The 23,662-nt window shown below is 39.3% G+C and overlaps 4 protein-coding genes across 6 annotated transcripts; 2 read left to right on the top strand and 2 right to left on the bottom strand.

Moving 5' to 3' along the window:
• Positions 1-406: 406 nt before the first annotated feature.
• On the top strand, positions 407-3,482 carry spi1a (Spi-1 proto-oncogene a). The gene is made up of 5 exons (XM_026311083.1): positions 407-565; positions 950-1,043; positions 1,134-1,318; positions 2,154-2,316; positions 2,446-3,482. Exons 1-5 carry the CDS (start codon positions 539-541, stop codon positions 2,754-2,756), a joined length of 780 nt encoding a protein of 259 aa, XP_026166868.1. The 5' UTR covers positions 407-538; the 3' UTR covers positions 2,757-3,482.
• Positions 3,483-4,502: 1,020 nt separating this feature from the next.
• On the top strand, positions 4,503-9,831 carry LOC113132733 (protein regulator of cytokinesis 1). Of its 2 annotated transcripts, none has more exons than XR_003295935.2 (14): positions 4,503-4,663; positions 5,047-5,179; positions 5,271-5,393; positions 5,470-5,703; positions 5,834-6,004; positions 6,108-6,257; positions 6,364-6,511; positions 6,615-6,751; positions 6,831-6,926; positions 7,504-7,650; positions 7,738-7,848; positions 7,952-8,059; positions 8,257-9,389; positions 9,531-9,831. XR_003295935.2 is itself a non-coding variant. In XM_026311061.2 (14 exons), the coding sequence occupies exons 1-14, from the start codon at positions 4,653-4,655 to the stop codon at positions 9,600-9,602; spliced, it is 1,815 nt and encodes a 604-aa protein (XP_026166846.1). In that variant the 5' UTR covers positions 4,503-4,652; the 3' UTR covers positions 9,603-9,823. The 2 variants fall into 2 exon arrangements, 1 of the variants encoding a protein (XP_026166846.1); XM_026311061.2 differs by having other exon boundaries at positions 8,257-8,430; positions 9,531-9,823.
• Positions 9,832-10,325: 494 nt separating this feature from the next.
• LOC113132743 (ubiquitin-associated protein 1-like) lies at positions 10,326-13,623 on the bottom strand. Its single transcript, XM_026311075.1, has 6 exons — positions 13,152-13,623; positions 12,934-13,076; positions 11,780-12,433; positions 11,494-11,664; positions 10,544-10,645; positions 10,326-10,460 (listed from the first exon to the last, which is right to left on the bottom strand). Exons 1-6 carry the CDS (start codon positions 13,234-13,236, stop codon positions 10,326-10,328), a joined length of 1,290 nt encoding a protein of 429 aa, XP_026166860.1. The 5' UTR covers positions 13,237-13,623.
• Positions 13,624-13,727: 104 nt separating this feature from the next.
• Positions 13,728-22,801, bottom strand: clpxb (caseinolytic mitochondrial matrix peptidase chaperone subunit Xb). Of its 2 annotated transcripts, XM_026311059.2 has the most exons (15): positions 22,507-22,798; positions 21,898-21,975; positions 21,133-21,293; positions 20,885-20,999; positions 19,762-19,916; positions 19,485-19,644; positions 18,564-18,605; positions 17,743-17,919; positions 17,430-17,594; positions 16,709-16,797; positions 16,405-16,569; positions 15,999-16,298; positions 15,467-15,559; positions 15,279-15,385; positions 13,728-15,169 (listed from the first exon to the last, which is right to left on the bottom strand). In XM_026311059.2, exons 2-15 carry the CDS (start codon positions 21,950-21,952, stop codon positions 15,079-15,081), a joined length of 1,875 nt encoding a protein of 624 aa, XP_026166844.1. In that variant the 5' UTR covers positions 21,953-21,975; positions 22,507-22,798; the 3' UTR covers positions 13,728-15,078. The 2 variants fall into 2 exon arrangements, with proteins under 2 accessions (XP_026166844.1, XP_026166845.1); XM_026311060.2 differs by lacking the exon at positions 18,564-18,605 and having other exon boundaries at positions 22,507-22,801.
• Positions 22,802-23,662: the final 861 nt, after the last annotated feature.

Raw genomic sequence — 23,662 nt, 5'->3', positions numbered from 1 at the left:
GCAGTAACTCTTGAAAAATTCCTACATGAATTAATCAAACTGGGGAAGAAATCAAGATCAGATATATATAGAATTTTTGAACAACTGGTTCAGAAAAGTGTTGAATTAAATAACAATGTGATGATGTTTTTACGGTTGATCTTGTGTTAGAAATGAGTGCAGGATTGTTGCTCTAAGGTCACATATATCAAGCAATTTTAACTGTGCTGGATTGATGTGAACATATTTTTTGGGCCCATGGTTATAATCCAAAAATCTAACTTTGGGGAATTTCAAGCACACAAGGAAACACTGTGTTATAAATATGCCTATTTTATCAATTTGATTTTTTTTTTTTTACAAATATTCAGTGCTGCTGATAATTGGATGATAATGAACGTAGCGCGTATAGGGTACAGCTTATTCCTCACTTTCAGTTCCCATTTGTGAGGTGAAGCCAGTGCGCAGGGACGTTGCGTGTTCGTCAGTGAAGCAACAAGAAAAAGTTAACATTCATCACCAGCTTCAAGAACCAAAATTCTCATGCTGCCTTGTTTACATGATGGACGGCTTTGTAATGTCATCTGTAAGTGCCACTGCTTTATGGTTTCATGACTTTTTAGAGAATAGTATATTTCATGCTTTGATCATATGTGATTGTATAGCTGATTCCATTTTTGGACAAGATACATTACAGTCATTGTGCCTTTAATAGTAATTCTACTGATTCATTTCATTTCATCGCCAACATACAGTAAATCCACCCTGAGTGTGTCTTACTCCTGGTGATCTGTTCTACTCTGTTATTATTCTCTGTTTGTATTCTGTATTCTGATAAAAGCTATCAAATTTTACAAAAAAATTGGAAGTACTTGTTACTAACAACTAATGGTCACATTTGATATGATTTTAACAAGTCAAAGAAACTTTAACTTTCTCAATGGTAAATTTCAATTTCTCTCTTTTAAAGCCCTCACAGGAAATTATTCAAAATGAGCCTGAGAATTACCGACAACCTGCAGAGCTGTACCCGTACCTCACTAACGTAGGGGAGATTTATGAAGGTGAGAAACTAGATCTGAATGTTTAAAAAAACAAATAAGAAGAAATGAATGACTACAGAGTTGTGTGCTTAATCTCCTGTCACTTCCCAGATCAGAGATGGACCCTTCACTCTGAGCGCATCCAGCTGCCAGACTTTGAGAATTCACCGGTGAATCACCTCACGGAGCTTCAGTCTGTGTCTCCTCAACAACTGATACAACCGTACCGCTACAGCAGTGAGTCTCTGCCGCTTCACCTCGACCCTCCGCTCGCACCTCTCCATGTGTCACCACAGGTAAGTTCACATGTAAGTCTATTGCCACTGGTGTAAAAGACACAATCTCTACATATCTGAGTGGGGGGGGGGGAGTGTATTCATGCTAGTGAGGAAATGTTCAGTATAACCATACACATTTGATGAACAGCCGCCATTTAAAGGCAGGGAAAAAAAAAACTTCCTAAATTTTGAATGTGACGTTTTCAAACAGCAGTAATGTTTTTCACTGTGACTATTATGTCAAATGTTACTTCACTGTGTGATTCACATATATCAGATTACTCACAATGTTTCCCCTAATTGAGGAAACTTTTACAGTGTAGTTCACAAACAGTAAGAAAAAAAAGTAATATCTGTCATTTTCAAATTGTTAAAAGGCAAAGCTTGATGGTAATTTTCACATTAGCCCACGTTATATCACAAAAATGCCCATCACAGTTTTCCAGAATGCAAAGCTGCTTGGCTGCTGACAACACTCAGAAGCTGAAACATTTTAAGTTTACTATCACAAAAAACAAAGAAAATCATCAACAAACTGTTTATTTTGAATAAATTGTGCTTCAATAACAACAACATATTGTATTTTAAAGAATTACTTAGGGAATTTATACTTTTAGTAACAAAATATGCAATTTTAGCTCTGCAAATACCCTACATGATGTGGGTGTTCACAGAAATGTCATATACACTTGCTGATCTTTGAATTCTATTTTAAAAGAGCTGCTTCCTCTTTTCGTACAATGGCAGTGTTTGAACAAAAATGTCAGAACATGAATAATTGCAAAACAGCACTATTGCATCTCTGTCTTTGTGTATTTGTGAGCTATGACATGACCTTAAATTTCTCTTAAAGATCCCATATTACACCCCATCCCTGTGCTACCAGTATCAACCCCCTGCCTCACCTGGCCATTACTACTCAGAAGAGGAGCACAGAGGAATCAGTCCCCCACTCGAAGTATCAGAAGGAGAGGATGAATTTCAACACAGTCACTCCTCCTTCAGGAAAGATACCAGTGAGTACTGCCAATATCATTTTTTACTGACATCAAATCCAATTGTACCAAGAGTGATACTGAAGCCTGGAAAAATGGATAAATCCCAGACAGAACAGCTTTATCAAGTCTCATATTTTGTCCACACAGACAACAAAAAGAAAATCCGCCTGTACCAGTTCCTCCTGGACTTGCTACAAAATGGTGACATGAGTGATAGTATCTGGTGGTTGGACCAGGAGAAGGGCATCTTCCAGTTCTCCACAAAACACAAAGAAGCTCTGGCCAGTCACTGGGGTATTCAGAAAGGCAACCGCAAAAAAATGACCTACCAAAAAATGGCGCGGGCTTTGAGGAACTATGGCAAAACTGGAGAGATTAAAAAAGTAAAGAAGAAGCTGACATACCAGTTCAGTGAGGAAGTGCTGAAGAATCTCTATTTACGTCAGTATCCTCACTGACATGGGAACAAAGGTCTTTTACCATGCTGAAATCACTAAACTATCCAAGATTGATTTTTGCTTGTAGATTTGCAATTTCACTTTGTTTTCAACCAAGTTCTTATTTATTTGTAAAGTCAGTGCACTTCCTCTCTGGCATTTGCTAACGTTTTCTATAAACTTCTCCATTTCATGCTCAAATGAAGTTTGTGGAATAAAGGATGATTAAAGATTGGGGACAGGTAAAAACTGAAATGATTGACATCCCCTTTTTGTCTTGACTGTGTGTGAATAAATATGTTGTATTCATAAACAGCACAGAACTAGTTGTGGCCCACAGTGCCTGTGTGCACATGGTGTACCCTGCGTTTATTTCAATTCAGCAAAAGCTGGGCAGCATGGACACAAATTAATGTTTTTACTCTAAAGCCTTACTAAAAAGGGAGGACAACAGACAAGGCAACCAGGTAATGGGGTAGTGGGGGTGATGATGCTTCTCTGCTCACTTAACCTAGTTCCTGTGCCATCTCTCTTCTCTTTCAGTAACCACTATACTGCAACCTGAGCTTATCTATGGGAGACTAAAGTAACATGACTACCACTAAAGTAAGCCTATTGCTATTCTGTGGGACTATTATTCAAATTCAAGGATGCACTACAGTTAACTAAAATATGTCAAATGCCACTTTCTGTGGATATTAACAGTGTGATATACTATAACTCATTAAAGGAATGGTTTATTTCAAACAAACTTGTGTTACTTGTACACCCATGCTGAATTTCATGTCTCCATGCTAATACAATAATCATTTCCTGCCCCCTTTAGAAACTTGCCATCTCTGCCATATTTTCATGAGGGCCATGCAAAGTTTTAGTGACACTTGAGTCTTTACCCTACTTTGCTCTAATACAGTTTTTTTGATTAGTTGTATAGTTTTTGAAGGGCGATCAGTTAGGTTTGATGTTTTGTTTTGCATCTCATGCTTATTTCTAAGTTGTTTTTAGGCCAAAATGCAGACTTTTTCTCTTGTGTCATTTAGGCCGACAGCTGTTTTGAGAAGGTCATACCACCAAGTGAAAAACTACCATGTTCTGCAGGTCTTTCTGAACATATAGTGCACCTTCTATGTGGCATTTCTTATCTCCAAGAGGCCTACCGTCCAAGCCAGAACACTAACAGAAACCTGAAACTGAAAACCACTGGGATTGACTAAAAAAATTGTCAGTGTGTATGGAAAAAAAAAGAGAAAAAAAAAAGCCTTTTAGCTTATAGAAAAAGACTAACATCAGCAAGAGGTCAGAAGTCGTTGTGCACGTCGTGTAACAATTTTTGCAAGGAGACTTTGTAGTTGCAAAGATATTGTAAAGTTGTTGTGTTTCATGGAGATATGGAAAGGGGACAGAGTTAGAGTCAGCGTCAAAAGGCAGACAGATAGTGTTGGAATATATGTGATATTTTGCTAATAAAGAAATCAGACTAAAGACATATAGGGCCTAGTTATATAGATTATAGTGTCTCCTGTATTGTGACAGAATAGAAAAAGGGTCAACATGTGACCTATATTTTAAAAAAACTGTATTTACAAGATCACCCTGAAATATTCTTTATTTACTTTATTTGAAACAATACATGTTTACTAATTAGTTTTCAAACTCCTGTGGATGATGCCTCATTCATCGTTATTATATTTTATTTACTTAAAAACAAATCGCTTCCAAAAGAAACAGCCCCTAAAACATCTTCCGGTGACGTCAGTTAATTAAGCCAATCAGCGCGCAGACGTTGTTTCGGTGCAAATTTCAAACGCAGTCGACAAACGGACGGAGACGAGCGCAGCGGTTAGTTTTCCCACATCGGAAGATTCGTGTTCAGGAAAGTAGCAGTTAATACGTTTTAGCTGTGACCGCGTTGGAAACATGAGAGTGAGGTCAGTATTAAACGTCTTTTAAAGAGGACCTTAATTTGGTAACGATGTAATAATCAGTCAGCGAACTTGTTTCCTGGTTAGCCTGTTGATTTTAGCTAGGCTAACGCTAACGCTAGTTCTAGTGTGAACGGACGCACAGCTTGTACCTCGCGTCTGTCTATGCTGCCACTAGTGAGACTAAATCTTAGTTACGTTAACGGTATTGTTTTCAGGAGCTGGTGTTATTTTACGTTACGATCTGCGAAGGCAGCACGCTAACGTTAGCACGGCTCTGGCGTCTGGTGTTAGCGTATTTCATTGCTAATGTTAACGCTGAACCGATTAGACCGGTAACAAGTGTAACCCACAACACTGACCGACCTGCCAACCTGCTTTTATTCCAGTGAAGCCCACGCAGCAGACTTAGTCGCCTATCTCAACAGAGCACTGGTGAGGTTGCAGGATATTTGGGATGAAATAGGGATTCCAGAAGAGCAGCGCCTACAGAGGACCAACGATGTACACAAGCACATTAAAGTAAGACCCGCAGCACCTTGAATCAAAGGTTTAAGTTGTCAACCTTGAATTGCCAATGCGCTGAGATGTTTTGAACTCCCTTGTCCTGCAGGGTTTGCTGGATCTAATGATCGAAGAGGAGGAGGAGCTCAAGATGAAATTGCTGAGAGACATAGAGTCCTATAACGATGAACTTAACGAGTTGTGCAGTGAACTTCAGTTGCCCCCCTATAAGGTACAGTCATTCAAAGAGTTTTCTTTCACCTTACTAAAAATACATGTTTGGACTAACCCTCTGGATTTATCTGAAGGACGAGGATGGCTGTACCATGTTACAGAAGGAGAAGAGCAGACGCATACATCTAGAGTTGATGAAGGAGCGCAAGAGAGAAAGAATGGACGAGCTTAAAGACCTCATTGTCAAAGACTGTGAGCTGTGTGATATTATGTGCACTACCCCTTTTTGTATTGACCGGAACTCTGTCCCATCACTGAACCAACTGGAGACATACCGTGCCTACATTGAAGATCTGACCAAAAAGAAGGTGCTGCCCACTTTCTTTCTTTTTTTTTTTTTTTTTTTTTTTTTTTTTTAAATTTCATCTCCACTTACTTGCTTTAAAACTTGGATTGCAACATGTCTTACTCGTAACTGTAACTTGTAACTAACTTCAGGAGCGTCGCCGGGATGAATTTGTGAGTCTAAAGAAGGAGATTACTGCGTGCATGGATGACCTGGAGCAGGACCCAGAGACCAGTTTTGAGATCGATGTGATGTGTGAAGACGAGGAGGCATTTTCTCTGTCAAGTGAAAACATTGCCGCTCTTAAACAACTTCTCAAACAGGTATTATTCGTAACTAGATGTTTGGTAATCTGACAGTGTCATTTGGCAGGCTATAATATCACACATTGCATCGTATCATAATAGATGTATGATTTCCTAATAGTTACAAGAACGCAAGGCTGAGAATGAGCGCCGTTGTTGCGCTATGCGCACTAAGATCATGGAGCTGTGGGAGAGACTTCAGGTTCTGCCTGAGGAGCAGGAATCACTCTCTGAGCATATGGTCAAGTCAAAGAAGAAAAACATTGAGGCAGTAAGAAATTTTAACTTATGTGGCCATTGACTTTACTCATAAGTGATTTCAGACAATGCAGCAGTAACACATCCCCATAACAAATTGTATGAATTTGCGATTCCAGCTCCAGGCTGAGATCCAGCGTTTGGAGGTGCTGAAACTCCAGAGTGTGAAGAAGGTCATTGAGGCCATCAGAGTTGAGATCGCCAGTTTCTGGGAGAAATGCTTCTACAGTGAAGAACAGCAGCAAGCTTTTGCTCCATATCATGATGGTGAATAGATGGTGTTTAATCACTGAGGACTTAAACTGAATGTATATGTGGTTGGTCATTACAAAAGGCAGTGTGGATCTCAGTGCCTGTTTTATGTCGACAGATAATTTCACAGAAGAGCTTCTCAACCTGCACGAGGCTGAGGTCAAGACTCTGAAGTCGTGTTACGAGGACCACAAAGAACTATTTGATGGCGTCACAAAATGGCAGGAGAACTGGACCTTATATTTGGAACTTGATGTGAGTTTTGTTTATTTTGTGGGGAAGCATTTAAAACAAACTCTTGTTGGTGTGCTAATGTGTGGATGTCCCACTCCAGAGAAAGGCCAACGATCCTGCAAGGTTCAACAACAGAGGGGGAAACCTTCTGAAAGAAGAGAGGCAGAGAACTGACCTGCAGAAAAGTCTGCCTAAGGTAGGGAACATTACTTGACACGGATGAATGCATTTTGTATTGCACTTCTGCTTATTTTTATGCCTAGCTTATGTCCTTCATGGGCTAATTTAGACTATAATTAGAAATGTGACTTATACACCAAAGACACTTATGTTTTTTTTTTTCTTCTGTTCAACAAGGCTGTGTTTGCTAAAAGCGACTTATAGTCCAGAAAACACAGTATTTTCATTTATTTTTGTCATTTTCTCTGTTGCATGAATACAAAAAGGATAGCTGTTTTGAACTTGTAAGTGAATCTGTGTACATACAAAAGAATAAACCTGTCATATTAACTGGCAATAAAATAAAAGGGACTAGGGGGAAATGTGTGAGGAGAATGGAAACAGCTGACACTACCAGTTTTGGCAAAACAGATGGAGATATTAAAGCATGATCTCGGTTTGTGATTCATGTGTACTGACTGTGGTGAACCAGAGTCTGAAAAAGGAAGAGCGGTGTAGAAATTTAAACTTAGTGATGTACTTTACTTGTGTAATGTTTTCTGCTGGTCCCCTGCCAATGTTTTATTTATTTATTTTTGTTTTATTTTTTACAGCTGGAGAAGACTTTGAAGGCCCAAATAGATGCTTGGGAGCAAGCATGTGGCAAAGAGTTTCTGGTGAATGGACAGAAATTTCTTGAGTATGTGCAGCTGGAGTGGGATCGCCACCACGAGGAAAAAGAGAGAGAGAAACTGGAAAGGGTATTTGATCGCTCTCTTCAAAAATAAATTGAAATTCAAAACTCCTTCTTATGCATTGTTATTCTAACTATTTCATGATTGAAATAGCAACTGAAGAAAACTAAACAGACGCAGGAGGACATGTTATATGGGACTGCAGTGAGGACACCATCCAAAAGGCGGCTAGTAGGGACACCCACTCCTGGAAAAGCAAGAAAGGTAAGATGCTGCTGCAATTTTTAGTAGATGAAATGTGTCACTACTGCTTGTGCAGTAATTCTGAGTGAATAATCTTTACCTCATTTCCATCTCCTCTTTCCAGCTTAATGCTACCTCAGCCATCGCCACTCCCAACGGCTACCTTACTTCAGCTCTCAGTGGGACTATGTGCCAGTCCTCCATGCAGAAACCACCTCTGTCTGCCAGCAAGGTATGCTCACTATTGTTGTAAAAAAATGAAAGCTCTACCAGCACTTCAGATATGGCAGCTATGCAGGAGTGTACTGATGATACTGTAGTTTGTCAAACTTTCCCCACTTTCACAATTGTCCTATAGTCTGAAATTAATTTAATTTAAATACGCAGTGGAACAAAACCACAAGGTTATTCTAGTTGTTCTTGTTATAGGCTCTTGGTCTGCGAACCCCTGGACATGGAAAGACTCCCCGTGCACTAGACCGAAACAAGGAAAACATCACGCATCTCAGTAGAAATACTCCAAGTGGCGCACTAAAGTCTCAGGATATTCAAGATCACACCTTCACCTTTAACTCTATTGCTGGCTCCTATACGGAATTTGCGGTAAATGCGGTTTTACATCTACCTAGTCTCTAACTATAAACAGGCGAGTCAAGTATAGTCTAAGAAAAACATTTTTTCATCATTACATTGGTACCACAAATTACCATTAAGCAATACTGTATTCCTAAGTGTGCAGTAGTATATATCTCACCCAGTAAGTTTACATATAGTTTACCATGTACCACCATTGGGCATCAATTTGCAGATGAAAAAATAATTTGTTTTAAAGAGTTTTAAATCATGGCAAAAGATCAACCAGCTGTAAAATAACAAGGACATTTAATTAAAATCTCAGAGCCATATTTAATGATCCTACAGTAACAGTTTTATCCAATGAAGCAAATGAAATGCAACCATGGTGCCAAGGCTGCATAATGCATCCCATTTATTTTATTACATTTAAATAATTTCTGCATCAACATTCATAGACAATACAGTCAATATATTAACCAGATTATTTTTATGCAAATTAGTGAAGTAGATAATTAGTAGATAGAGGAAAAGGGTCCAATTGTACTGTGTAGAATGTAAAAAAGTTAAAGCCAAATCTGGATGTCATCATATAACAAAACATATTTTTTCAGTATAGATATATACATATGCATTTTATTAAAGGATAAGGCAGGTAATTTTCTCTGTTAATATTTTCATTTAGAAACCAGCCTCCCTTTTTTTTTTTTTTTTAAATTTTATTTTATAAATACTGCCGCAATGGCTCCAAACAGCCAAACATTTAAACGCCGTCTAAAGTCAACTGTGTGAACACATGGAGCTAACAAACTATAAATGCACACACTGTTAAATTGTTTAGTTGTTTGGAGCCTTTGAGGCAGCATTTTCAAAAAGTATTGGGGTCTGAGATACAGCGATGTGTGGTGATGTGTTTAATTGTTTGTTTTTAAACGGAGGTCTACAAAAGACACAAGCTAAACCAAGTTGGAGACTGACAAACATTAACGGTGAGCAGAGGCCATTGGTAGTTAGTTTTAGTCTCTGTATAGGGAGTGTTGACAGTACTGTTAACCTAGAAAAAAGTTTTAACGTTTTTCCAGCTTTCATATGAACATGGATACTAACATGCTCATTGTCTTTTTCTACAGAGAGATCTCACAAAGGCTTCCAAGTCGAACGTGAAGTCGGGACTGCTGAACTCCACTGTCAGTCATCAGTGAGTCAGCACAGGAGTTGTCAGGCTGAGGGATGGCCTGGTGTAGGTTTTTATTGTGGACACAAGGAACTCCTTGCAAAAAAATGTAAATATGTTCATCTGTGAATATTTTAAAACACTAGAATCAATCTACCGTCTTTTGCTACTGGTATTTCAGGGTAACTATTGGAGTTTTCTGCTTTTTGTTTTTATTATTTCTTCTTTTTTTGGAGACAGGATAATGGTATTTGTACCTGACTGGGGGAAAGGGGGTGGGGGGAACCTTTTAAATAAAACTATCTAAAAGCACTACTTTTTTTTGTCACCAGTGCATGATGATTTTCTTCCTTTGTGTGGAGTGACAGCTGAACATATTACAGTAAAATACATTGTTTTAAATCAAGTAGTAAATAAATATTTAGAAAGTAACTGCTTATTCTATCTAATTATATACTAGTTTGATTCTAACTGGTAAGTGGACTTAGACACATGCACACTTTTTTTACCATCTTTGCTCACCAGTACACACAGTAGCACAGCGATGGGGCTTACCACAGTCACAACTTGTGATTCAGTGTTAACATGACAGCAGGAAGACACTGGGGCTTGAACCACCAACCTTTGAGTTTGTGGACAACTTTCTCTACCTCCTGAGCCAAAGTTGCTTTCTGTAGGAGATGAGCTCCGTTAACTATACCATCTCACCATAATGCAGTATTTGTGAAGCTAATGATCACAAAGCTAATGATCAAGCCATGTGCGTCATGAGTTCTTCAAGAGCCCTCTCGCGGTGGTTTTCATGAACAAGCAGCACTTCTTTGATGGCATTTTGCTGGAAGCCCATCTCATTAAATTGAGTCAGGAGGCGCAGGAATTCAGCAGCCTAAATAAATAATAATTGTTAATATACAGACTAAAAAGGTATAACTAGTTTTGCTTTTTCTATGCTTAGCAAAAATAAATTACCTTGGTCTCACAGTTTTGAAACATCTCCAAAGCTTCCTCCACCTGTGCTTCATCATAACCCAGCTCACACAGACGGTCACTGGCAACCAGGTATTTTAAGATCTGATGATAAATAATATGAGCATATGTTGGGAATCAAGGTGGTTAGACCTGTCACCTTGCAGCAAGAAGGTTCTGATGCTGAGGGCTTTTTTGTGTCTGCATTATCTCTGTGGGTTTTCTCTGGGTACTCTGGTTTCCTCCCAGTCTAAAAACATGCAGATTGGGTTTATGTTAATTAGTGACTCTAAAGTGCCTGTAGGGTTGAGTGTTTGTCTCTGTGTGTCTGCTCTTAGTCCTGCCAGCCAGATCCACTCCTTTCTTAGCGAAAGAATGTGGGTCCAGACCCCCTGCCACAGAGCCTCAAAAGAGCTGGGCCAATCACAGCTGTTTATCTGCAATGGGGCGGGACTTACACTCCAGTCATCCAATCAGATTTAACGCTAAACAAGCCCTGCACATGACTTGTTCCTAACGTTTCTCAATGCCAGTCCCAAGTCTGCAAATCTTTCTAGAACTGGCTTTTGCTGTTTACTCTGTTCAAAAATATACAGAACTGCTGCTCACACCGTGTATCCTCATGACAAAAAGGACAGCTAACCTGCAGGAGCTTCTCTACACTATCAATGTCAACCAAAGAGATTCTGGACTAATTTTTTGGCCCAGTGTCAGCTGGGATTGGCTGCAGCCAAAGGATCAGATACATGTAACTCCACAAAACAAATGTAGTGGAGTAAAAACAAGTGAAATATTTGTCTCTGAAATGTAAGGGAGATGAAGTATAAAGTAGCAGAAGAGGAAATGTGCAAGTAAAATACTGAAAACACCTCAAAACTGTACTCTGTATAGTACTTGTACTTCCCCATGACTGGTTAGCATGCTTTATATCGATTAACAACTTCTAAGCCTACCTTCTCTGGGCTGCGGTAGCCTGTCTTCTGCAGAGCCAGAATAGCTGTGTGTAAAGAGTAGCCCTTCTCTGTGATGGTTTCTAGTAGCTCCCTTTCCTCCTGGCTGAGTGCTGATAGCAGCTCTGCTGCTGTGTCAAAGAAAACGCCATGAGAGCCACCAGTCCTCAGGGCCTGATTACAAGGGATGAACAGACAAGCATTGTGGATTATGAAAAAGGTGAGGACACAAGTGACAACGTAAAGGTAAGATAAATACTGACACTGAGAAAAACAAAACAAAAAAAACCTTCTGCCTGCGATTTTTGACGACAGGTCCTGCAGAGGAGGGCCGTTGCTGCTGCAGCCCAGATGGAGAGGGTAAAGCAGGTGGTGTGTTTTGGGAGTACTTTCTGCCAACAAACCCTAGAGAACGCTGTCTCTTCTTGCTGTTCTTCTGGCTGTTCTTCTGGCCCTGGAGGACCAGGCTGACCTGTTGTGACCTGTGCTGCTCCAGTGCTTGCAGAGGTTGCCTGCAGTCTTGGCGTGACAATAAAGTGTCTCTGTAGCCTCTTCGACTTTGAGGTGAGGCAGGTTTCGTGTGGCGAGTGGAAGGAGCAAGGTGCATGTCTTTAGGCACAGTGTTCCGAGGTCGCTCTCGGTTTTTGATGCGCTGAGGAGCATCTTCAGTAGAGGAGCCTTCATTATCCTCGTAGTAACCGTCTTCATCCTCAGTGTCAGGTATGAGGAACTTGACAGTGCGATGGTGCAGCCACTGGGCGTCTGCAGAGTTCAGGCTGTGACTGCGGGGCCGAAGGCACGGGGCCAACACGTCACCGTTCCTGCAACAGGCCCTGCGACTCTCCTGAGGGCTGCTGAACATCAGCCAGTAAGGGGGGCAGGAAGGGGCCTGACTGACTGGCTGCTCTCCACTTAAAATCCATTTCTCTAGACTGAACCCATACTGCAGTGAAAAACATTTTAAAGATTTTAAGCAGCGGATCTTTGTCATAACAGATGCTGCTGATGACATTAGCAACAGATCTTGTCCCAGGAAGACATGCCAGTGTAAGCCAGCATGAACAATACCAGCAAAAAGGTATGTAACAAATGTAGAGACAAATACATCCCCAAAATATAATTACTACTCATTGCAACATCAACTGAACTAAAATGTATATTAAAATACATTTATATACATATTGTTTCTATTGAACAGATTTTTGAGCTAATATTTTGTCAGGGATATCTGTTGAGCACAAAATCCAGATTTTTACAACAACCAAAAATACGTTAAAATGAAATTGAGCCTTTCGGACCCCAGTTCAAGAAACAGTTGATTTAACTCAAACAACTGAGAACAGAAATGTCAAAGAACTGCTGTGATCTAAAAGGCAGTGAGTGAGTCAGAACACTGATAATCAACAGATCTCAGAAAGAAATTCAACTCAGAAAATACGTGACCTCGGTTTCTCGTAGGATCCGGGGGCAGTCTGGTGTGGACATATCTGGAGCTGTCACCATTTTCATATTCTCCATCAGTGCACCCACCGGGGTGTGAAACGGGACATCTTCCAGAGCATTCATTGTTGCACCAACAAAGAAACCTGCATCAGAAGAACCAGATTTTCCAAGGGTACAGGTGAAAGTCAAATATTTCTCTCATTTCTATAATTGCTTACCGTTGTCGGGTATTTTATCTGTTCCACAGCGCTCCAGAGCACTGAAGGGTGTTTGGAGTAAATGACAATGACGCACACACATCATAAGTAATAAACCTCTTCATCACTAAGCCTCTGACATCATCTGAGGATGTGCACTAGTAATACCTCAGACACGTGTTGCAGTCATACCTGCACAGGCACAATACAGACAAATAAATGTTTACATAAACACACACATAAAAGAAATAAAATCTATAATCAGTCCTAAATCCATAGTTTACATTAAGTGCTTACATATAAACAATGCAAGATCATTTTTTAGTTAACTGGAGCTTTCTCATCCATATTCAAAGCCACATTTCAGACTGTGACTTTCTAATTTCAGCGTGGAGCTGACTGAGGATTAGAGAAATGCTGAGGTATTGGGAAACTAAGAACAGCACCGCCACACTTTCCAGAGATTAGCTGATTACATAAAGCTGACAGCACTAACAATGTAGTACAACATTGCGAGTTTGTTACATTCCTTCCAGTGATTTGTTACTGCTGTGAATGTCTCAGAAAAACCACATCTGGACTGCAGACAAACTGATAGAACTTTTTACAGATATACATTTTATTTATATATTTTAAACAATCACAATAAATTTAAGATTCACAAACTTCAGGGTTTACAGGTTCTGTAACAGACCTCTGAAAACAGAAAAGCAGTTTTGAAATTAGAAAGTAAATAAAACGTAAAAGCAAAAGGAGAATAGATCTAGTTTAATCTCATTTTCTAGCATAACATTGATGAGTACGGCAGCGTGATTCAGTCATTGAGCACTTGGCTAGGGGCTTAATTACAGACGTGTGAATTGAGGTACCATTTAGTAAAAGGATATTACATCACTAAAGGTCAGTTTCCAAAGCTGGGGTGCACACAATGAAAATTAAAATACTTGTATTGTTCTGAGTGGTGTTTAACAAAGCATGTTCAGAGCAGCAGCCAGCTCACCGTGAAAGCAGTAATCTGCTTCATAAAAGATTTGAATTGTGAAAATAAATCTTCAATATCCAGGTTTAGGAATTTGATTTTGTTGCATTGTTAGCTACAAGAAAACATAACGTCCAAGGAGATTTCATCAACACTTCAAAATTCCATAGCTGACCTGCTAATCCTGCTTTGTCAAACAGCTCTCAGATACAGTCCTGTGATATAGAGGTCTAAACACATCTACATTCCCTAAAACGTGAGCTAGAAGAGGAAGCAAAGCACTGAAAAATAACCATTGTGGCTGTTTAAAAATCTCACCATTATTTTTCACCTGCTTCACAATATGTTCTCCTAAATATAGGTCATGTCATACAAACTGCTTACAAATGCTACCTAAGGTGTGTAGTTCAACATGTACAGCCTCATTTCACTGTGAGCACCATTATCACAATGGTGGTAAAGAAGAAAACATCAAAATATTGATGTGCTCATGGAATATTATGCCCTTATGATACAAGGCATTATTTGACATGGTAACATCACATCTACACTTTCTCAACGCCCCATGTTTTCAAGTGTATTGTATGATCCCATTAATTCCATTTGCTTCCCTCGCTATTACAGCCCAAAACCACAGAGAAAAACTAGCTACACATCCTTCTGTGAATAAAATTGCATTATCTTTATATAGATAAAAAGTTAACAATCCCCAGAGATTGAAATATTTGATAAAGGTCCACCCTGTGAGTGCACCACTAAAACAATTAATGTGATGCAGAGGACCGAAGGTTCTAAACTTTCTTCATCATGAAAACATAACTCGGTGAAAACAATCAATCTTCATTACCTCAATGTCCACAGCTTATTTGTCAGGGGCTAATAATAAACCCAACGGTGGTATCCAAAGGTTCGTAGTAATTTAATGGTTTCAGACAGCACTGACTTCAGATGAAAAGAGGGACATGCGATTCAGTTGTTAGCGGCGTCCGCCTGCCGAGGCCAATTCTCCTCTTCAATGCCTGAGTCGTATTCCTCTTCTGTCGACTCCTTGGCTGGAGTTCTGAAATTCAAATGTAAACTCCAGGTCAGAACTGAAACCCTACAGCTATGGAGGCTCAGGGTGCTTAAGGTTTAAGGAATCTGACCTCTAACATCAGGGACATACTGACCTGATATATCTGGGTTGTGATTTTCCTTGAACAACATCTTTGTCCAGCTCAACAGCCATGATGTCAGAGTGTGGCACCTCAAACATGGGCTCCAGAAGGAGCTTTTCCTGTACATGAAAAACACCTTCAGTACAAAAACAAAAAAAGTCAAAAATAAGAAGTTTAATCCCCTTAGCAAATTCTCATACCATGATGGATCTGAGCCCACGAGCTCCAGTTTTTCTCTCCAGAGCCATCCGGGCTATGGCCCTCAGGGCATCTTGAGTCACAGTGAGTTCACACTGAAAAAAAAAATGCCACAAATTAATTTCAAAGCCTAAAACCCCAGTAATTTAGTTTCAAACTAACAGGCACCTGTGGATAACAAGTGAATTTCCTGTAGATCAAATACCATAAAAGAGCTGTGTCTGTGGGGTTTATTTGTCTCAGTTATCAGAGGGACACTAAAGTGCAACGAGGAAGGACAGTTTGAAAAGCAGATCCAGGAAGTTGAAGGATAATTAAATCCCCAGACACTACACGGTGGTTTATAATACTCTGTCATAGCATTTTTCAGCTTTGAAAAGTTATCACAGCCACTCTTCACATAAATCTACCCTCTGTGTCAATTCAAACAAAAACTCTTCAACCTTGTTTTCCCCAAGCAGAGTTGAAGTGTGGCTAAACACTGCCTAAAAACTAGACAACTACAGCAAGCAACTACAATATCAGAGCCCTTACTTTGTCCATACTGAACAGAGCCTGGTACTGGGGCACCACAGCGTTGCGCGGTTCAGTCAAAATTCTGACTAGAGTGTCTTCGTCCAGGCTGTGCAGAGGAACGACCACAGGAAGACGGCCAACAAACTCTGGGATCATTCCAAACTCAATGAGGTCTCTGGCCTCGACGTGCTTCAGCAGCCTGTCCTTCTCCTCGATCTCTGCCACTGTGTCCGTCTCACCGCTGCTGTTGGCCAAGTCTGCTGCGGCCGCTGCACGGCGCCCTTTCCCCAGGTTGGAGGGAGTTCCAAAACCCAAATACTGCAGAGTCATGAAACATAAGATTCAAGTTAGAGGCAGGAGATTAACAGGTATTGTTGTTAAATGTCAGAAGACAGGCCATAAATATGAGCTATGTAAAACTTACCTTTTCATTCTTTCTTCTGCTAATGATTCTGTCAAGTCCATTGAAAGCACCAGATGCAACAAACAAGATGTTTGTTGTGTCCACCTGCACCGTTTCTCCTCTCAGTTTCCTGGAGTTTTTCTCAGGGACATTGACAATTGTGCCTTCCAAGAGTTTGAGCAAGCCCTGAAAGAATGGAAAAGGACAGGTCATTTACTGATATGAAAAAGTGAAAAACAGGAAACAAATGAGAGTAAATAAGTACATTTTCAGATAACATAATACTACTAAGATGCAGAAGTTATTTATGCAAGTGAATGCTGACCTGCTGGACTCCCTCTCCACCCACATCTCTCAGCTGATGGATTCCAGGCACACTGCCAATCTTATCGACCTCGTCCAGAAACACAATACCTGAGTGTGAAGCAAAAGGACAGTGTGTTTTTTTTTTGTTTTTTTTTCTTACAGCTAGCTCATCTTGGTAAATATTGAGAGAGCATTAAGGAGGAAACAGCTTTAGCAACATACAAAAGGGGGTGATAAACAAAGGAACTGTGTTTACTTATGATTTTATCCAGTTCTTCTCTATATTTAAGACTGAAATGTTAACTGCTTCGTGCTGATATTTCTACTGCCCCATACCATGCGTGGCTGATGGGGAGGCCTTACTGTCACTAACGTTCATATAAACTTGAATGTGTTCATGGCTGAAACTAAAATTGTGCCTTGCATTGACAACAGCTTTGTTATTAACCTGCAGCTCTGTCTTTTCATTACTTTTATTGCTACAAACTCTGATTTGAGAATAACATAAAATGTAATAAGTGAAAACATTCAAGTTGCCCATTCTCAAAGTGCCTATTAGCTGTAATTTGTTTATGATTGAATGTTAAGGTCAGAAAATATGGTAAAAGACAAAACAAAACAAATATTTTGTGATTTATACAGTTGTTGCACTTTGTTTTGATGTTTGTGCGGAATATAAAACATACGTTATGATCTCAACATGGGACACTGTTACTGTTAAATTTAGTCCAGCCGCCCACCTTGCTGTGCTTTCTCCACTGAATAGTTGGCATCTTGCAGCAGTTTGGCAATGACCGACTCGATGTCTTCTCCCACATATCCAGCTTGAGTTAATGTGGTGCAATCACAAATTGCAAAGGGAACATCCAGGCAACGTGCCAGTGTCTGTGCCAGCAATGTTTTTCCTGTGAAAAAAAAATTAGAGGAATGATAAAATTTCTTTATACAAAACAGTTCTATATTTACAAATACACCACATATTTGGCAGCGTAAAGCTTTGTAATCTGATAAATCCAATATTACAGTTTAGGACAATGTTGACACAACACTAACCTGAGCCAGTTGGACCTAGGAGTATGATGTTGCTCTTCTCCAGTTTAATGTCAGTGTTTGGGGAGTCCAGGACCTCACCACCCCTCCTCTCCTGAGGTGCCTGCTGGCTTGCCTGTTGCTGCATGGATGCTCCCAGAGCATTTCCATGAGGACTGATCCCTGCAATCTGCAGCAGCTCTGCAACAACAAAGCCACACAGCTACCTCTATGACTGAAACATAAGAACCTTTACAAGTTTATATATACATGTTTCTTTTTCACATAGCACCAATCAAAACACAACTGTTTGCTTTCCATTTAAACCATTGGTGTACAATTTAAACAAGCTATTCAATGTTGTTGTATGTGTCTGTGTGCACAGTAGTTTAGGGTTTCCATGTACAGGCTAAAAATATGTGTGCCCTAGTCAGTGCCAGTGTGGGGTTACTAAGTGAGGATGGCTGGATTGAAACTGGCACAAGTACACATGTGAAAGTGTGTCACTTAGGTACACTAACCTATTGTCTGGCCAGTCAAAGATTAACAAGTTACATTTTACTGTTTCCAATCATGGTAAATGAAACAATATACACAGTCACCGCTACAGGAACTGGAGTTGTTTTTAATGATTTTTTTTTTTTTTTTTTTTTTACACTGAGCATGACTATAAACATGTTACCAGAAAAGGCAGAACAAAGCAGTAATCGAGCAGTCAAAAGGGGTCTGTACATTTTGGCATTTGTACAACTCATGAACATAACAGGAAAATGCAGTGTGTTTTGACTTCTACAGTCACCACTGCCAAAAAATAACATTAACAGTAAGGAGGACCCATCACTTACTTGTGAATCTGTATTCATCCTCTCGTCTTCTCATCTCTAGCTCTACAGGGAGAGGATGAAAGGACTGAAATCAATATGATAATTAATCCTTACCATTATGACATTGATGCAATCCTGCAAAAATGTTTATGTAATTGTGTGTGACAACTATTGAACAAATGCCAAATAATACAGATTAGGAATCAAGACTGGTTAAAACTATAGGCAACAGCTGCAACCTCTCATTAGTTATTTGTGCAGATGTTTTAGCTATTAATATTGTCAACCTTTTAATCTGTAAAATATCAAAAACATCACCTCCTGAATTTTATTGGTTCAATGTAAAAAAAAAAGTTTTTTTAAAACTTTGTGTGTATTTCTTTTAGCACTGTGAGGTATGACCTAGCATCTTACAAACGTGTACTCCATCAGAACCTCATAACAACCTTGTGTTTGAATACAGTGCTGTTTCTATGTTCTGATCAGATCCAGGGTCATGCTCACAGCCTCATAAAGCAGAACATAATTTTTTACATTTTAAACAAATTCCAGGCCCTGGTGAACACCATCCCTGCGGTTGCCCCAAATTTTTACAGTTCAGAACTGTTTTGGACTAAAACAGATTACATCAAAAAAAACAAAAACAACAGGACACACTATCTCAAAGCCACTTCTTTGCCACGTTCTTATCTTGTGCGTCCTTGAGCTCAGAAAACATTTGATAAGAGTTTCATGTGCACTACAGACTTTTCTACATCACACTGCAAGAAATGTAGTGTCCGATTTACACATCACAAAGCAACAGTGCATTTGTTATTGCAAATGGACAGTGGAAACCAAATACGTAAACATACACCATGCATTTGCATTACCAATAAGACATTAGAAAATATGCCAAGTTAGTGGAATAAAGCAATACATAAAAACAGCAGGAATACTGACCACGAGGTGTGAGAGAGGGCTGCTTTTCCACCTCCACCTGCTGTCGACTCCCAGCAGGGATGTTGTTGTAGATGCGCTTGTAGTGATTATAAACAGCAACTGCTAACACCTTTTTTGCATAGGACTGGCCAACAACATACTTGTCAAGATAAGCATATATCTGAAAAGAAAAAAGTAAATATTAGTATGACTATTACAACAGAATGTTTAACACTTGATTTAAAGTTGTGTAAAAGCATATTTCGAAAACCTTTTGGTTCCTGCTTTAATTTCTCACCTTCTTGGGGGGAGGAGGTGGCTTCTGTGCAAATGCCAGTTTTACTGCCTCTGCAGCAGATTCTGGCTCCTTGTTTAGCCCCTTCTTAGAGTCCGTTTCAGAGAGAACCACGAAAAAGTGATGGCATTTCTCACATTTGACAAATCGTGTTGATGCTACAAAAGAACAATCAGACCATTTAGTGCTGAAATAATTCACAGCTTGGTTGAGAATAACATTTCAGACACTTAGAGTAAAACAACTTTTCAACATTGCAGATTAAGATGATACTCAGACTATAAATAAATCTCTGTTCAGTTGCTTGCACTGCTCAAATAACATCCACTGATAACTTATTTTAAATTTAGCTTAAAGCATGAAGTTTGAACTATAGTTTTTAAATTTAGCATTACATTAATGTTCTGTCAATATAGCAGCAATGCCAGCTTATACATTTTTATTTATTTTCAAAGCTTGGAAAAACATAAGAGGTATGTTTAACCATAGTTAAAATACTTTACTCAACCCAAAAACACAAATACAAAACAACTTAAAATAAACATTTATATGTGTGCCCTAGAATGATGTTTGAGTTAAATAGAATTTCTTTTCTTTGTGCTTTTATATATTTTACATTTTGCTGCAATACTACTGCACAAAATTACAAATGAAAAGGGTCATATATACATCTGCTGGGTTAGTGTGTACAATCCATTTCTTTTATTATTCAGCCAATGTACAAACCATCGCCTCTTTTTCCCTCCATAATAATTCAATATATATGGATATACCAGGATAGATATAGATATATATATATATATATATATATATATATATATATATATACACAACAGTCTTTCTTCTAGCAACAATAAGGCCGAATATTCATGTAATCATGATGACCTCTAAATATTATAGACAGAAAAGTGCTCATAACCTGTCATCTTCACTTTTATGTATTTTTTTGGTGTTTGGTTAACAAACATTTATTACCACCACCACTTTAGTTCACATGCAACACCTACTGTATGACTACTTTCTCTGTAGGTGTCATGTCCTAATTTCACATGCACTTCTTGCCCAAAATGCACATCAGATCACTTGTCTTGTTACATGGTTGTAGAAAATAAATGGGTTTACTCACATACAAAGGTCTCTACATGTGTGCAAGGATCTCCACATTTAGGACAGCGGAGCTGGTTTCCTCCCTTACTTGATCCTCCAGAGCCAGAGTGTCTTTTACCCTCACTGAGGCTTTTCTGTGTAAACATGACTGTGTCAGCGCATATTAAATTATTACCTTTATCACCATCCATTCAGTGTACAAAGTGGTGTGCTGTTCTACAGTGGAAGAATGCTACAAAAATGAGACGGATATTCCAAGGAGTTTACCTTTCCACCATCACTTCCATTATCTTTTGTTGTCCCATCTTTAGAGGCATAGCAGACCGCAGTCTCTGAAAACGACCTCACCTGTACCAAGGGAGGTAAATGAGTTTGCCGAGATCCCTGACGACTCAGAGAAAACCACTGAATCCGGGAGCAGGAAAATCCTGTAAAAACAGCAACATCCTTTTGGATTCCTAATAACGCTGTGGTTTATAAGAGCAATATAATACAAAAGTTTAATTAAACTAATCAGCAAAATAACAGATAATGAATCAAAATAATTACTGCAGTCCTGCATATATATATTTGGTTCATTCAGAAAAACAAGAAAATGCCCCATAGCCATGGTCAAGATCAGCTGAACACACTGCATATTATCAAGAGCAATAGATCAAAATTAGGGGTATAAAGTCCATAGCATTTACATGATCTGTTTGCTATTGCATGATTTGTATTTGTCATAAAGTGGTTTTTCATTATACATTATTTTCTAAGTAATGTTAAGAGGTATGCAGCTTTCTGGGTGGCTGTAAGTGAAAGTTACACATCAATACATAACACTTTTGCTCTAAAACTCACAGCTGTATATCTCCATTCAAGGTTTGGTGATGTAACAGTGCAGCTACCAAAGCCCTAAAATGACTTTAACATCTGCTGCTGGCTTTACATGGACTGTCATAATAATCTGGGTTAGCTGCAGACCTACTTCACAAACATCCCAATCATCCAGCCAGGCTGTATGTTTCACTTTATTTTATTTTTTTTTACCTCTGTTGGCAGTGTTCAATAACAACCTGGCAGCCGAAGTGCATGGACAGGACATAACTCTTCTTGTGGGTCAAAATCCTGAAAATAAACATGAAATTAACACTGTGAGGAGGTGTTTAACGTTATCACACAGACCTGATAACCACCAGAAGCCGGTTAACGTTTCAGTGTTAGCATTAGCGAAGCAGGTCATTTATCTGGTGAAGGTGGTGAACACCAGATACGTGGTACTGTAAAAATCCGTCTAGTTTGCCCGAAATGTATTGACTGACTGGGCCGTGAAGGCTAAGCACCCCCCGCTATCTAACACTAACAACAAATGACAAAATAAGCCATGTAGCTAGCTACCTAGCTAGCTTGGGTTAACGCTAAAAATAAATAAGTTGACGTACTGTTAACCATTTAAGACAGGCCCACACTGTACAACAGCCATGTAGCACCGTGATATGTATGTTAGCTGAGCGGTTTTAGGCTGCGGCGAGGCCACACAGGTAGAGTTAGCTACCGGGCTAGCCAAATCCCCAGTTTGGCTAATTCCAACATTAACATTGCAGCATTAAATAATGAAGTAATGTGTAGCTAACTAGTTAGCTTTCTAGCATTACTCACAGGGCACGATGAAATCAGTCGCGTCTTGACAGCCCCTTCAGAAAAATGTGCTAGGTCACTGCAGCTTTCACGCTCCTGTGTCGGTCTGACAGGTCAGTGTATCATGCTAATGTCATGAACAGGGAAGCGTTGGCTTTTTTAGGCCGCTGGGACACGAACCAATGTGATGTAACGTTAACGCTAAAGCTTGCTGTTCCGAGCTAGCTAGCTAGTCAGTTAGTTAGCCTCCCCTGCTCGCGGAAGCTAGTAGGAGTGATTTAATCACTGTAAACGGTGTAAGTGTCATGGAGGTATCGTTTATGTGTACGCAGCTCACACCCATCCAGATCTTTAGAGATCACAGGTGTTAATGCCGCGTTCACGCAGTATCGTTCAAACCGTAACAAACAAACACCTGGGTGATTAAAAACTCGTTCAAAGCCAGCCACCACCGTGATATGGGACACTGAACACTACAGAGATATCCCACTCGGTGAAAAGAAGTACAGACATGTCAATAAACTGTTGTGTGAATGACTACAAATACGGTGACATATAAAAAATCCATTAACATCAATACAAACCATTAAGTATATTTTTACACGTTGTATTTTGGATCTGTTTCGGTAACAAACTGCTAACGTAACAGATAAGTGCCACAACAACAAGAAGCAGCCAAGTTAGATTGTTCATCTGGCGTGACTGCACAGTCAGCACTCTAACCAATGATGTTTGCCGATTATGTTTGAATGCAGCTTTACAAAGAAGACCAGTGCGTTCAAAGACCCTCGTAAAATCCTCAACTCACAAAGAGTGCGGTAAAATTGTACTGTTTTTGGATGATCCTTTTAAATGTCTAACTCTTTGTCGAACTGGAGATACACAAATTTTGAGGCCTCTTGTGTCATGACTCTTGAGGCATATTCATCCTCTAAGCTGCTCCTGGAATAACATGACGGCCTGTAATTAATTTAAAGTAGTATCCCAGTAGGGCACCAGAATTTTCATGAACACAAAGTTTAAATTAACTCTTGCAGTTTTTAGATTAATATATTAAATAGAGACACATTTAGCCTACACAAAATAAATTTATATTTTTAATGCTATATTCTACTTGAGTATTAGATCAATGATTTGATCATTTGAAGCTACACAAAGTTATCCTTGTTAACAAACT

The sequence above is a fragment of the Mastacembelus armatus genome, chromosome 6, assembly GCF_900324485.2.
Source record: "Mastacembelus armatus chromosome 6, fMasArm1.2, whole genome shotgun sequence".
Lineage (NCBI taxonomy): Eukaryota > Metazoa > Chordata > Actinopteri > Synbranchiformes > Mastacembelidae > Mastacembelus > Mastacembelus armatus.
This window is presented reverse-complemented; position numbering and strand designations above follow the sequence as displayed.